The 16,474-nt window shown below is 38.9% G+C and overlaps 1 protein-coding gene across 1 annotated transcript in view; it reads left to right on the plus strand.

Annotated features, from left to right (window-relative positions):
• Positions 1 to 16,474, plus strand: part of baiap2l1a (BAR/IMD domain containing adaptor protein 2 like 1a) — a 150,041-nt gene that overhangs the window by 81,893 nt on the left and 51,674 nt on the right. Inside the window, exons 7-10 of the mRNA XM_043711357.1 lie at positions 8,358 to 8,510; positions 9,227 to 9,376; positions 12,664 to 12,805; positions 14,706 to 14,904. Coding sequence (XP_043567292.1) covers positions 8,358 to 8,510; positions 9,227 to 9,376; positions 12,664 to 12,805; positions 14,706 to 14,904 — 644 coding nt within the window. The remainder of the gene's footprint in view (positions 1 to 8,357; positions 8,511 to 9,226; positions 9,377 to 12,663; positions 12,806 to 14,705; positions 14,905 to 16,474) is intronic.

The following is a 16,474-nucleotide window of genomic DNA, read 5'->3' on the forward strand; positions in this document are numbered from 1 at the left end:
CTCCTGCTCCTTGGATGCTGCCTGACCTGCTGCGCTTTTCCAGCAACACATTTTCAGCCCAGGATTGAGGAATCTGCCAATATTGTCAGTACAGTGCTGACTCTTGCATAGGTGCACCTTTCCGCCTCCATAGACAGTTTGGCAACTGCCTTGAGACCAATACACAGATCTGCACGTGTCACTGTAATTGTAAGTACTCCGCATAAATGGTGATGTGGGAACTCATCCTTTACTCTGAGGTAGGGTGGTGCCAGCAGGCACATCAACAGGGAGGACAAGTGACAGGCCCACTCAGGAGCTGCTGCTTGGAGCACTTTATGGAGGTGCCAGGGCCTATTACTCTATCATCACCACCACCGGCAACACACAGAGACCACCTAGATTTAATTAGTGGGAGACAGAGAAAGAACTAAACATACGGAGAGCGCATAGGTGACATTGTTGTAAATGATCTTCCATAGAGCCATACAGTATGTAAATGGAATCTTTTGGTCCAACCAGTCCATGCTGAACATATTCCCAAACTCAACTAGTTCCACCTGCCTGCTCCTAGCCCATATTCCTCCAAACTTTTCCTATTCATGTACTTATCCAAATGTCTTAAATATTGTAACTGTGCCCGTATCCACCACTTCCTCAGGAAGTTCATTCCACACATGAATCATCCTCTGTGTAAACAAAGAAAATTGCTCAAGTCTTTTTTTTTTAATCTTTCTCCTCTCACCTTAAAAATATGCCCATTCTTAAAATCCTCCTCATCGGGTTAATGATAGATATATTTTCCCTATCTATACCTGTCATTATTTTATAAGCCTCTAAGGTCACTTCTCAATGTCCTATGTTTCAGTGAAAAATGTCCCAGCCTTTCTTTAAAACTCAAACTGTCCCTACCTAGCAGCATTCTTCTAAATATCCTCTGAACCTTTTTTGTGTTGTGAGTTTGTTATTTGTTAAAATTTCAGCTATAATATTTTTACAGTTGGACCTGTTTAAGTCTCTCTCACGTAAGAGATGAATGTCCTCTTCTGACATTCCAAGGATGAAAGAGTTGTAATCATCAAGCATTGCTCGTCTCTAACAAGCAACCGGTGGCTTGACCGCAGAGGACTTTGGATTTCTAGGATCCTTTGAACTGTCATGTTGAGCTTAGCAGTCAAGACACTGCACTTTAATGTAGACAATACTGAGGCTAAACACTAAGTTCAGTCAATATCTTTTTAGCCTGACATGTAAGCATCATTCCACACTTTCACCTACTTTGTGAGAGAGAGAATGGAATCGATGATGATTCCACACATTTCTACAGGGAAGATTTTTAGTTCTTTGTTCCCTTAAAGTTGATCAACACTGGCATTCAAGGCTAGGAGATGTACAATAGGCAACTCACTTGACCAGTGTGCTGTGGGGACTGGTCAGCTGAGGAAAGCTACACAAACACTGTCTCATGAAGATTCAGTACTATCCTAGAAGATGCTCAAGGATTAGGGCAACTAAGTAGTTTACACGCACTCTGAAATTTTGAAGTGTTGCCGATGATGGAAAGGCCCATCAGCCTGACATCTATTGTGAAGAACTTCACTATGCAACGCTCCCATATGATAGTCTAGTGGAAACCTTAACAGTTATTTAACTGTAACCCTATGTATTATCTCACTGTCACTGCTTTTCTTTTCCCTTTAACAGTCAGTATGTGATATTATGTATGCATATTATTAATGTGGGATCGTCCAAAGACATCAAGTGTACAATCTCGTAGATAGCTGAACACTTAATTAGCTACACTAAAGGAGAAAGTGAGGTCTGCAGATGCTGGAGATCAGAGCTGGAAATGTGTTGCTGGAAAAGCGCAGCAGGTCAGGCAGCATCCAGGGAACAGGAGAATCGACGTTTCGGGCATAAGCCCTTCTTCAGGAATGAGGAAAGTTTGTCCAGCAGGCTAAGATAAAAGGTAGGGAGGAAGGACTTGGGGGAGGGGCGTCGGAAATGTGATAGGTGGAAAGAGGTCAAGGTAAGGGTGATAGGCCAGACTGGGGTGGGGGCGGAGAGGTCGGGAAGAAGATTGCAGGTTAGGAAGGCGGTGCTGAATTTGATGGATTTGACTGAGACAGGCTGGGGGGAGGGGAAATGAGGAAACTGGTGAAACCCGAGTTCATCCCTTGTGGTTGGAGAGTTCCTAGCCGGCCTTCCTCTTCGTAGGATATGTGGAACAATCCATCTTCCGCAACTACACTGGCCCCACCCCCCACCTTTTCCTCCGCTACATCGATGACTGTATCGGCGCCGCCTCGTGCTCCCACGAGGAGGTTGAACAGTTCATCCACTTCACCAACACCTTCCACCCCGACCTCAAATTCACCTGGACAGTCTCGGATTTCACCAGTTTCCTCATTTCCCCTCCCCACACCTTGTCTCAGTCAAATCCATCGAATTCAGCACCGCCTTCCTAACCTGCAATCTTCTTCCCGACCTCTCCGCCCCCACCCCAATCTGTCCTATCACCCTCACCTTGACCTCTTTCCACCTATCACATTTCCGACGCCCCTCCCCCAAGTCCCTCCTCCCTACCTTTTATCTTAGCCTGCTGGACAAACTTTCCTCATTCCTGAAGAAGGGCTTATGCCTGAAACGTCGATTCTCCTGTTCCCTGGATGCTGCCTGACCTGCTGCGCTTTTCCAGCAACACATTTCCAGCTAGCTACACTAAAGGTCAAGCTACAGAAATAACAAGATATTAATGCCTATTGCACTTAGCGGAGGATGCTCGCCCAATTACCCACAAAATGTTAAACAATGTTGGAACCTCATTCATTCATCCTGGAAATAGGTTTTACTTAGTTCTCTCTGGCTTCTGGTTGTGTGATATGTTTCTCTGTCATGTTGTCTTAAATAGCCTTCTTGATCAATGGACTGATCCTCCGTCTCATCTTCATCCTCCCAAAAATTGCTGTCACTTTTCATTTTGTTTGCATCCAGGACATGTCTATTTTGTGAAGGGCATAACACAATGAATCATAGAATCCCTACAATGTGGAAGTCGGCCATTTGGCCCATCAGGTCCACACCAACTCTCCAAAGTGCATCCCACCCAGACCTACACTCCATACCCTATTCCTGTAACCCTGCGTTTGCCATGGCCAAACCACCTAACCTACACATACCTGGGCACTATGGGCAATTTAGCATGCCCAAGCCGCCAGAGTTGTACAACTTTGGACTGTGGGAGAAAACCAGGAGCACCCAAATGAAACCCATGCACACGTGGGGAGGATGTCTGTGTGGAGTTTGCATTATCACCCAAGGGTGGAATTGAAACCCAGATTCTGAGCACTATGACATAGTAGTGCTAACATGATGGAGGATATCCTTTCAGGACTATACTCCAAGTCTCTGCCAGTGTAATCTGCGTATCTAAACTTCACTCAGGGAGGTCTATGGATTATCCATTACAGCTCTGGTGGAAGCATGAGAAGCTTAGTACCTTCGTCTGTCTCAGTCTGAGGGTTTCATAAAGTCATTATGATCCTTGTTTGGATAAGGTATCCTGTCCCTCATGAACTATTCCTGTATGGGCCAAGGGTCTTCAAAGGAGGGCACTGTCATTGCTATATGTGTTCAGTCTTTAGCATTCTACATCTGGGATAAAGTAATAACGGTGAAGAATATCAATAATTCTCCTCAATGTGAAGAGCTGTGACTCTGGAAAATTTGGCATCAGCAACATCACAGATGCGTTTAGAGAATGAGAGTTGGGACACGCCACATAGAGCCTTGACTGTTCCCTGAAATGAATAGCTAGTGCATAAAAATTAATGCAGCTGTGATCTTGAGGGTCATGAGGTGGAGTTTCTACCCAGTCCTTCTGAAGGCAAGTCTTCCTTCAGCAGATGCCTCACTTTAGACAGGACATTCTTAATTGGCACCTGTGCTGTCTTTCAAATAGTTGAAGAAAATGACACTGAAGCTTGTATTATCATCTTTCACCATTGTTTCTTTCGATGTTCACCAGCCACTTCTGCCTCTGGAAGCTGCAGAGAAGTTGCTGATGATTGCTACGTTTGCTGTTGAAGCAGTATGCTAAATCCTTGTTACCCACAGGGAGCAGGGGCACATATCTCCTGCAGATAACAGAAAATACAAATGCCGCTATAATGGAAATCCCTTATCTATTGCAAAGGATCACAAAATCTATCAGGGCAATCAGTAGGAAAAAAAATTGGGTCAGGGTTAACCTTGCAAGTATGCAGATCCAGTATTGAATCAGCAGAAACCAAAAGAATGTAATAACTTCCTCTTGTGTCCTCTTCAGAACAGCATCAAGGTCAGATTGATTCCATGTGAAATCCATTAGCTGATGGTCTGTGGGGAGTGTGAGAAAGATTATGCAATTTATTGTAGGTGCTCCTGAGTCCTCATCCGTAGACTGAGGATTATTAACTGAATGAAGAGGGAAGTTAGACAAAATGTTTTACAAAGAAGTTAGCAATATGAATAATGCATCACTCACTCTACTTGTAGAGTGACCATTGCTATAAATTGCTGAATAGCCTCTTTTTTCTCTCTCCAGTAAAATATAATTCCTTTGAATATAAATGTCAACTCCTCTCAAATGTTTGTCTGGTATAGTTCTGGTTTGTTATGTATGGAGAATTCAGAAAATAGAAATGTCCTGTGGAGGAACTAGTAATAACTTGAGTGTATACATGGTTCGGGGTTAGGAAACAGAAGATAGTGATGAATGAATGCTTTTTGAACTGGAGACAGTATGCAGTGGAATATCCCAGGGGTTCATACTAGGACTGTTTCTGTTACTGTTATTTAGAAATACCAGGCTTTGTACTTAGGAGGTACAAATGCAAAGTTTGCAAATGATCACAAACTTGAGAGTACTATAAAAAGAATCAGTATAATGGCAGGGTTCAGACTGGTAAAATGGGCAAATGCAATGTGAAATATTAAAGTTCAGATGAAAAAAAAAAGTGGCACTTTTTTTTAAACCTAATTTTTTATTTTGAGGGGGATGCAAGATAGGGAGACTAGGTGCATGTTCACAATTGCCTTAAAGATGGGCACACACATTAGTGATATCTTTGAGAATTCACATAAATACTTCATAAATAGGGCCATCAAATACAAAAACAAGGTAGTCACACTGAATCTTTACAAGTCACTGTTTCAGCTGGAATATAGTGGAAAATTTTGGGAATGTGTATAGAGTAGGTTTACTAGGATACAAGGATGAGGCATGTGAACAATGTGAAAGGAATTGATAGGTTCAATTATTCTCCTTTGAATAGAACAAATTCAAAAAAGATCTCATTAAATTCCTATAATTTTGAATTTCTAGGGAAAATGGGGTGAAACTGTTTGCTCTGACAAATTAGTTGGTAACCAGAGATCATAGATTTATAGATGATTGTCCAAAAAATTAGAGGTGTAATGAGAATACTTTTCACACAGAGGCTTCTTAAATTCTGAGTTGTATTCCTTCAAAAGTAAAGGGAATCAGATTTCAAGGATCTTACAAAAGGCAATGAGGCAGGTATTTGATGGGAACTAATTTCTATGATGATCCGGGAAAAGTTGGGGTGTGCGGCTAAGTCGGATAGCTCTTTCAACAAACCGGCATGAGCATGTTGCGCTGAATGGTCCCCTTCACTGAAGGATTCTATGATTCTAATTTTGCCAAAAAAGACATGTTTAACAACATATATTGTATAAGTGAGTATCCTCCACATTGACACAGATTAAATTGCCTTAAATTGAACAAATGTATTTTTGTTCAAGATGCCTGTTAACATGTTATGTGATCCGTATTATCAATGACTGCATCTGTTCACATGTAGATTCAATTTTTATAGTTTGTTACCCTTGAGAGTGAAAACTACTATTGAGCAGAGAGTGTAGTTAAAATCTAGTTTGAGACTAATATATTCCAGAGAAAAGTAAGGATGGTCAATAAATGCCTGTCTTGCCAGTGACACCCATAAATGCCTGTCTTGCCAGTGACACTCAAAATTGAATTAAAACAATTCACTAGTTATAGCTACTTGGTATTAAACCATAATCAAACATAAGCAATCATAATTATATCCCTATAGTCAGTTAAATAAGCCTGAGGATGCAACTGTATTGTTGAGACTGGTTGTTAGACTGACTACAGGTGAAGGTTTGTCAAATTTTCAGTTGTATTTGTGTCTATCAAACCAACTCCAATTTTATCAATTCTAATTTGAGTAAACATCAATAATGAATGATACGAACACTACTGCTATTTTGCAATTAAGCAGTGTTGATAAATCTGAGAATTGATGAAGTGGAAGTTTTGGTGCTTCTTTGGCCCAATTCCTCATTTAATAAACTTAAATTTGATTGTCAATTATTTTTAATCAAACTTATCAGATTCTACATTTATTTAAGAGAACAAGAGGTTGATTTTTATAATTTGAGTGGGGTTGAATCCCTGATTTATTTGTATACACTATCACATGCTTTTAATAAAGTTTGTGGGGACATAATTGCACTTCAGCATTTGGCTGTTTGAGTTATGATTTAAATGGTTTATAGCTACAGGAAACACACCCATATTATAAGGAAGATGCAGGTTTGCATCACTGATATCTGTTTGTCATTGAAGTCAAACCAGGAAACGGTTGGTTTGTATGTACCTTGACTTCAAATTGATTTCTATGAATATATTTCAAAATATGGAGTAAAAACAGACAAATCCAATACAAATTGGTGTGTTTGGGAAATATAAGGAGTAAAGTATATCAATGACTCAAACAAAATGTTTAATTTTTGGCTGTTTATTTTGTCTGTGACGTAACCACAAGTGACACATCTGCAAGGTTCCTGCCTTAAAGAATAGGAGCAATAAAAGTGATTTTCAAATATTTAAATTAATTGACATCCTAGGATTATGGTGTGGTCGGTGGCCCACTCCAAGCACTTGTTCATTCCATTCCTGACCCCTCGTTGTCTCCCTCCCAGCAGTTGTCGCTGTGCTGTCATGCTATTTATTGTTGCCAAGAACAAAGCAGAGAGTGGGATAGAGGCAGCAAGGGATCAGGAGCAAAGGTACCAGGGAGGAGATAACTGGGGGAGGTGAGGTATCAAGTGAAGCAGGAGTTGGGAGGGTCACAAGGAATGGGAAATCTGGGCAGCAAGGATTCAGTAGAGCTGCAAGTGGAGTGAAGGTGATCTTTTCTTGGCTGCCAGTGGCACCTGCTTGCACACAGTCAGGATTAGCTTCTGGGTCTAGACATGCATTGATGGCATCAGCAGCCAAACTTACTCTGCCACTGTGTGGTCAGGAAGTGCTCCATTCCTTTTTAGTACAGGAGCATTTGGTAATTGCATATATTGAAAATCACCCTTGCATTCACAGCAAAAAAGTAAAGTATATGCGTGAGGTGACTGGAAGAATATTTCAGTTCAAAATCTAATGACTGCTAATCATATTGCCTTTATTTTAATTTGAATTCCTAAGCTCTGAATGTTTAACATTTAAGTAAGCTGTAAAATCTACCTAGTCTACTTCCTCTCCTGCCCTTCATGCACACATTTGCAAAATGCAACTTTTCAAATCAGTAGCCATTGTTAAGTTGCTAATCGTTTTCTTATTCATGAGCATATATATTTTTAAATAGTAAGTCTGGTTTAAACGTAGCTCTCAAAAATGATTTTATAGTTAAACTCATTGAAGTAAAATTCAGATGCTTGATATTGGAAGAAATCAGAGTAACTCATCTATTGAAAGTCTGTCCACCATCTACAAAGCACAAGTCAGGAGTGTGATGGAATACTCCTACTTGCTTGGATCAGTGCAGCTCCAACAGCACTCAAACTTGACACCACGCAGGACAAAGCAGCCGATGTAATTGGCACTAGATCCACTCCCTTCACCACTGACGCTCAGTAGCAGCGGTGTGTACTATTTACAAGATGCACTGCAGAAATTCACCAAAGATCCTCAGATAGTACTTTCCAAACCCATGACCATTTCTATCTTGAAGGACAAGGATAACAGATACTGGAGAACACCATTATCTGGAAGTTCCCCTCCAAGCCATTCGTTGTCCTGACTAGGACATTATCATTCCTTCACTGTCACTGGGTCAAAGTTCTGGAACTCTGCCCCCCCAAAGGGCATTGTGGGGCACCTACAGCATGGACCTCCGGTGGTTCAAGAATGCAGCCCTACTTAAGGGCAACTAAGGAAGGGCAATAAATGCTGGCCAGCCAGTGATGCCCACATCCCATGAGTGAATTTAAACAAAAAACGTTATGGCTTTGTTCAAGATTACTGTTGCTGTTCAAAGTAGACAAAATTAATATTTCTGTATTCTTTATCCCAGTTCTTAGCAACCATCAATACAAGGGAAAATGACATTCAGAGATTCATTACTGAGGGCTGCAAAGAGGCATTACTCGAAGAAAAGAGACGTTTCTGCTTCCTTGTGGACAAACATTGCAGTTTTTCCCAAGATCTAAGCAATTATCATGAAAAGGTTTGTGTAATTGAACTATTGAATGGGTCTATTTTTTTAAAAGTCATTTGTTAGCATTGGGATCAAACTTTGAAACAATTAAACTATATAGAACTTTAGGAGACGGTGACATAGTTGCCATTAAACTAGTAATCCAGAGGCTCAGGCTAGTGCTCTGGTCTCATGGGTTCAAATCCCACCAAGACAGTGGAAGAAATTTAAATGCAATTAATAAATCTAGAATACTATATCAAGTTAGTCTCAATATGGCAACAATAATTGGGTGTCATAAAAACCCATCCGTTTCACTGATGTCTTTTAGGGAAGGATATCCACAATCCTTGCAATGTGACTCTAGACTCAGTTGTGTGGTTGATTCTTAACTATCCCCTGAAATGGCAAGCTGCTCAATTTAAGGGCAATCAGGCAGATCTTGCCACCAACCGCCAACTCCCAAAAAATACCTTTTTTTAAAAACTGAAAATAGCTGCACTTGATGTTGTATGATGAGCCCGATCATCAGTTGTCCCTGGTCAAGTGAAGAATTGCATAAAATGTCTGTCTATAGTTTAAATTCTATACTTCTCCAAAAGGTGATAGCTATAATATATGGAAACAGCTATGTGCACAGTATAGATCATAAGCTACAGAATCAACTTATTGTCCTTCTAGATTTTAAAAACAGGTTTTAAAAATTATCATTTTAATTCAATAAACATTACTGTTTTTCTCTTTAGGCCAATGGAATCCTTGGTGCCAAAATAAACAGATGGAAGGAGAAATGTTTTGATGCTACAAAGATACCTGAATTTTTAGGTGAAGATGACAGCCCACCAACGTATATATCCAGAACTCCTCAACCTTCTCCATTGATTGGACGATATACTGTGAGTAGCATTTTTTGGCAGGGTTAGGGAAAAGGAGACAATCTTAAATTCTGCTACATGCTTGTTGTAACATTTCTCTTGTTAACCATGGAGAAATAATTCTATTCAATCGCAAGACCCTTTTCTATTTCTCTTACAATGAGAAAGCAAAAATGAAGATAGAAGGAAGAATTCAGAGTAGAATAAGCTCATGCACTGTTTAGGAATGGAATTGCAGCATACAGGAGAAAGTGAGGACTGCAGATCAGAGTGGAGACTGTGATGCTGGAAAAGCACAGCAGGTCAGGCAGTATCCAAGGAGCAGGAGAATTGACCTTTTGGGCATAAGCTGTCCACCATTTCTGATGAAGGGCTTATGCCTGAAACATCGATTCTCATGCTCCTCGGATATTGCCTGACCTGCTGTGCTTTTCCAGCACCACACTCTCAACAGGAGATACCGAGGCCCTCAATTGTAGTTTTAAGAGGGGCAGTTAACCAGAATCAGGCTGGATGAATTGTGAGACTGAGAGCATCTGGGCAATGTTTTTAATCTATTGAAGTGATATAGATAGCATTGGCTAGGCCAACATTTATTTCGGGTGAAATTGTGACTTAAGCCCTTATGTGCGATTTTAGGGTGGAGTGAGCATTTTCACATCTAATTCTGATTGGACCAGTATTAATTTCTCACCTTGTTATGCTTATCTGAAATGCCTCATTTTAATCAATTGTGAGCAAATGTGTGGTGGTTGCCTGACCTACAGTTGGCTTGAAGTGCCAAATTAGCATGTCTAAACTATTTCAACTGAGAATGAGGAGTAGACTGAATTCAAACAATGTCTGAGACTGAATTGATACTTCACTGACTAATCAGTGTGGAAGAAGATCAGGTATGTGAGAAGGCAATGTGATTTAAATGTTTGTTCTACTCTGGAATTTCTGGTGTGTAATTCCACAAAAGGATTTGAGTTGAAGAGTATTAGGTGGGTGAAATCAGTCTTTGTTAATAAAATGCTTGTAATAAAGACCTCTAAAGAAATGGTATTGGTATGAAGACCTCTGTAACAGATCAGTATAGTTACATTTACAGTACCCAAAACATTTTGTTTTCAGAATTAAAGCAAAAAGTGCAATTATCTTGCATAAATCTGTTATCACTGACAATTATGAATTTGTTGATTCTTATATTGTTTTTCCAGTGCATTCATTTGCTGTATTTCCTATGCAGATGTAAGGATACTGATGAGATGTTCAACTTTTAAGATTTTACTTGAGGTCTTAAAACTATAATTTTTAAACTTTTAGTCTATTCCTTGCCTCTAATTCTTGTCGAGTTGTTGGCAGTTGCTGGATGTTGGCCCATGGATGCCAAAATATTACACAGGATGGAAAGTTAATTTTGGAAAACTTTGCACAGCTACTCCTCCACCGAGAACTTCATAAACAAGCTATTTCTTTCTTTGCCCAACACCTAAAAACATTTCTGACTTCCCTTGTCCATTGATGCTGTAGCATCTGACCTAATGCCCAATCTGAAATAAATCAGGAGAGAGCTGGAGTTAAATCTGTGGGCTTATTTGTTCCTTTCACGAATACTTATGTTAAGAAGGAATAAAGGTTAGCATTCGTTTTTAGGTAGCATTGACTTTTGGAGAAGTGTATTAAAGCATTAATGTGAAGGCAAACTCATCATTGTTTGATTTTGAAATTTACAATTGTGCATTCAAAACAATTTTAGTTGAGGCTGATAGTATTTAGAACATTAAGAAACTATAAAAATAAGACACTCAGGATTTCAAATGTATCCTTTCAATAATGTGACTCTTTTGCTGGACTTCTGTCATTTCAGGATTTTTGGTTAGAAAACATTTGTTCAAGAATAAAATCTAATTTTTGAAGATGCTCCTTAAAAGTCTTTAATATTCATGCAAGCATAATTCTGTACTGTAATTAGAATAAGTTAGAAGTTGAACCACTAGTAGAATTCTCTCAGGAAAGTATTAGTTCAAAACAAATATTTGATCAAACATTTCCAAAGAATGTTAGAAGTAGCACATCAGTGCAATGGCTGAATATTATGTAGAGCTTATGAAAATGGTGTGACAATCTTGCAAGATAAATGATTGATCTCTAAATGAATAGGCACATAGTTTGTTTAGAAAACACCCTGTTTTGTTTGCATGGAACATGAAATAATCTAAAAGCAAAGAAATTTACACTGTTGGAAAGTAGCAAGGACATTGAAGAAACTGAAATTCTATACTTTGTACTTTATGCATTGCAGGTATCAATATATTGTATGTATTGCTGATATTTGGCTTAACTACTACTTTCTCTTTCATTTCTTTGCATCCTCTATGGTCACACATCTATATGGAGTTCCTGTCCCTCAATACATTTAGATTAGATTATCTAATGTGTGGAAACAGGCTGTTCGGCCCAACAAGTCCACACTGACCCTCTTAAGAGTTACCCACCAACCCATTTCCCTCTGACTAATGTGCCTAACACTATGGGCAATTTAGCATGGCCAGTTCGCCTAAACTGCACATCTTTGGATTGTGGGAGGAAACCGGAGCACCTGGAGGAAACCCATGAGACACAGGGAGAATGTGTGGAGTTTGCACAGTCATCTGAGGCTGGAATTGAACCCAGGTCCCTGGCGCTGTGAGGCAGTAGTGCTAAACACTGTCACTTTCCATATAATTTAGAGTCCCCTTCTATATAATTTCCTTTAATTCTTCCAAGAATTGTTACTTCAATCTTGAACTTCTTTGTAACCACACTTCAGCCATCTGGTATTCAAATTTGAGTAGGGCCTCCACCAATGTGCATGTGCACCATACACATTTACCACCTCCCTTTTCTTGGTGTGTAAATTCTCAACCAGTAACTGGTACTTCTTTCCCCCACAGCCTTCGAAGCCTTCTTTGAGGGTTTCATAGAAATCCAAGTATGCCGTTTTCTGAGTTTGGGAAATCATTCAAGCAATATCTATCCTTTTTTGAATTTGCTAAATTTTACTAGATTATCATATGTATGTTGCTGATAATTTCATTATGTTCAACTATTGGTGCCAGATTGATGATCTGTAGTTGTATAGATTTCATTTATTCCCTTTTTAATATAGATTAAACAAGCCTGATCCCATTCTGGTTATTTGGTTCATAACCTCTAACAAGGAGTATACTTGGTTTTTGTTTTTTGCACAACTGAAAGAAAGAAATTTAATCCAGAAGTTAGTTCAATGCAACATCCTAAAAATTGTATGTGAACAAACCAATAAATGTTAAATGGTTTCCTAGGTACATGACCCTGCATTACAAAATAATTTGAAAATACCACCGGCTCCTCCTGGAAGAATTCAGAAAAGTCCTCTACCAGATATGTTTAACAACCCAACTGCTCAACGTGTGGCCCCTGTTGAGAGAAACAATGATGGATTAGGTAAGCAAAGGAACATAATTATTGTGTAAGTGTAAAGTTTGAGTGCAATCTAGATAGTGTTGCCTGATTTGATTTTTTTTTAAATATAAGTACGGGTGAAGTGTATATTTGGGTTTCTGATTATACTGCTATTGAATGTCATAACAAAATGGAAGAAGGCAAAACTCTCTGCCAACACATTCAACCACATGCGCAGACCACAATTTATCAGCCTCCAGCTACCATTGAGATTTCTTTTTAGTGATTTGAACAATGTTGATTTTTGGTTCGTAGAAATAGAATAGTCACCAGTTCAATAAACTTTTATAATGAGTTTTGCACAAAAAGATGTTATTTCAACCAGTATGAAACAAAGCAAATAAGATTATCTCTTGAATGTGATCATTTGTATGAATTCAGTTTTAGTGATAAAATCATTCAAAAAATTTTAACCTGCAGTCTCTGGTAAAGGTATAAGTTAATTTTGTTGATGAAGATTTGATTAAAGAAAAGTAGATACAACTCAATTGTTTTGTAATATTGGTAGCAACGGTCATAATCTGTAGAAAATGGATGTGAATATAGGAGAAATGGTTAGTACATTTGCAGATGACACCAAATTTGTGGTGTGGTGGACAGTGAAAAAAGTTATTTCAGAGTGTAACGGGACTTAATCGGATGAGCCCATGGTCCAAGGAGTGCCAGATGGACATTAATTTAGATAAATGAATGGTGTTGTATTTTGGTAAGTCAAAGTAAGGCTGGCCTTATACAATTTATGGTAAAGTCCTGGGGAGAATTGCCAAAGAAGAGCCCTTGGGGTGCAGGTTCATAGTTCCTTGACGGTGGAATTACAGGTAAACAGTAGTGAAGGAGGTGTTTGGTACACTTTATTGGTCAGTGCATTGAGTACTGAAGTTGGGATGTTGTGTTATGGCTGGACAGGATGTTGGTTTGACCATTTTGGAAAACTGTTTGATTCTGGTCTCCCTGCTTTAGCAAGGACGGTGTGAAACTTGAAAGGGTTCAGAAAAGATTTACAAGGATGTTGCCTGGTTTGGAGGGTGAATAGGCTGAGGCTATTTTCCCTGGAGCATTAGAGGCTGAGGGGTTGCCAAATATACAGATTTATAAAATCATGGGGCATGGATAGGGTGAATAGCCATGATCTTTTCCCAGGGGAGAGGGCATAGGTTTAAGGTGAGAGGGGAAAGGTATAAAAGGGACCTAAGGGGCACCTTTTTCACACTACAGGTAGTACATGTATGCTATGAGCTGCCAGAGGAAGTGGTGGAGGCTGGTACAGTTGCATCATTTTAAAAGACATCTGAGTGGGTATACAAGTAGGAAAGGTTCAGAAGGATATGGGCCAAATGCTGGCAAATGGAACCAGATTAATTTAGGATATCAGTTTGGCTTGGACGAATTGGACCAAAGGGTCTGTTTCCGTGTTGTACTATGATTGTCTGACTCTAAGCATAGAAAGTTCTAGATAGCGGCATTTATATGTTCAAGAACCATTACTGCAAAATTATAAGAAATAACTTCCCTTTCCTGGATTATGGATATGTAATTTGGTCTTTCATTTAATACAGCACTTTCTTACTCATGAAATGTTCAAAAATGGATTCTAAATGTGGTTTCTTTCAAAATGTTTCTATTTTGAAGCTATACTTTCCTGGTTCCTATGTTGCTACTTTTTTAAAATGCCAGAACATTGTACATCTCTGAACTAATCAAGGAATAAATTACAGCCTAAATAGAATACTGTTAATGTATATGTCTTAACCTTCCTGTCTGACATGTTAGAGTTTGTTTTCATCCTTTGTTGTAGTTGTAGCATCCCTATTTAGATAAGGTACAGTACAGATGCTGTAATTGTTGAAAGTTAATAGTCAACTATTAAATATGATTTACACAGAGGACGCAAATCTAACAAGATCCATTTCCGTTGCAACTGGATTGAATATGGTTCAGAGGCCAAAGGTGAAAAGCATTTTTCCACATACAGCAGGGAATAACAAAAATATGTTGAGCTTCGCAGAAGGTGATGTGTTAACACTGCTGATACCAGAGGAAAGAGATGGCTGGCTGTATGGAGAACATGATATGAACAAAATGTGAGTCCCTCATTTTCTTTGAAACCATTACAAGATTTTTTAAAAGTTGAACTTATATTGCTTTAGGAACATAGGCAAAGGAGTAGGCAAAATGTCTGACGTGGCTCTGTTAATAGCATTTTACCTCTGAATCACAAGGTTCTGAGTTCCTCTCACTTCAGGATTTGACCACAAAAGTTAGAGCCTTCGTGCTGGTGCAGTACTGAGTGTGTGCTGTACTGTTGTAGATACCATGTTTCAAAAGAGGTCGCACCTAGCTTTTTGGGTAGACAAAGCACCCCATAGCTCTATTTTGAAGAAAACGGGGATTATCAGCAGTGAGCTGTCCAATATTTATCACAAGAACAGATTGCTGGTCATAGTCATATTGCTGTTTGTGAGAATTTGTGCGCAAATTGCCTACTGTTTCCTATAATACAATGGCAACTATGCTTCAAAAGTACATAACTGACTGCAAAGCTATATAAATTTATTTTCATTTTTGATTGTTCAACTCCCTAAGACTGTACTGCCATGCACTTAGGTCATATTTGTGTCTGAACTTTGTTTACCCATCTCAGCATCTTATTCTTTGACACCTCTACCTGATGAAAAACAGTTGACTCATTAAATTATTAGAAAACATAAATTGCATTACATTTATAAAGATGCAACTATATTTTGAAAATTATTTTGTAAACTGCCGACTTATTCTGTAATACCTTACATCTTATGAACTATTATTTCTAAAGCTTGTTTTCAAAGTTTTAAAGTAGTTCATACTCAACACCACCATATCTGAGGGTTCCTAGTAGTTTTTGGCCACTAATGTCGGCCCTAGTTCAAAACTCCGTAACTAGCAGGAGAATCTTACAATTGTACAGAAAAATGAGCACAGTTAGGCTTTTTGGTCCTCAAACCTGCTTCACCATTTAATAGGATTTTGGCTGACCTGACAGTGGTTTCATCTCCACTTTCCTGTCTATCCGCCATTACAAATGCAACTTCCTCATTGGTCAAACCACTAGTACAAGTAGTCCAAAAGAAAAACAGAAATTGCTGGAAAGTCTCAACAGGTCTGGCAGCATCTATGGAGAGAAATCAGAATTAACATTTTGGGTCCAATGACCCTTCTTCACAACTCAAGAAGTCCAATCTTGTTTTCCCCAAACATTTGCACAACAAAAAATTGAACTTGCATTTATGTAGCATCTTTCAAAACCTCATGGTCCAAAATGTTTTTGTACTTTTGAACTGTGGTCCCTATTATAATGTAGGAAGCCAAGTTCATAAAAATCACATAACAGCATTTAAATATTGACCAGACAATCTGTTTCTTTGGTATTAGGCAGAGCATAAGTCTATTTAATTAAAGTATTTTCAATAACTTGAGGGTAAATTGCTTCAATATTTTGAACAAACTTTCAATGCAAAATTAGGGCTGACTGACTTAGATCTTTGGGTGTATCATGCAATTTGAATGTATTATAATGAGGGTCACTGGTCTTGTAGCTCCTAGTTTCTTGTTTTCACATTCACAAGTGTTTGAGTTAAGATTAGATTACATTACAGTGTGGAAACAGGCCCTTCG

The sequence above is a fragment of the Chiloscyllium plagiosum genome, chromosome 21 (assembly GCF_004010195.1).
Source record: "Chiloscyllium plagiosum isolate BGI_BamShark_2017 chromosome 21, ASM401019v2, whole genome shotgun sequence".
Classification (NCBI taxonomy): domain Eukaryota; kingdom Metazoa; phylum Chordata; class Chondrichthyes; order Orectolobiformes; family Hemiscylliidae; genus Chiloscyllium; species Chiloscyllium plagiosum.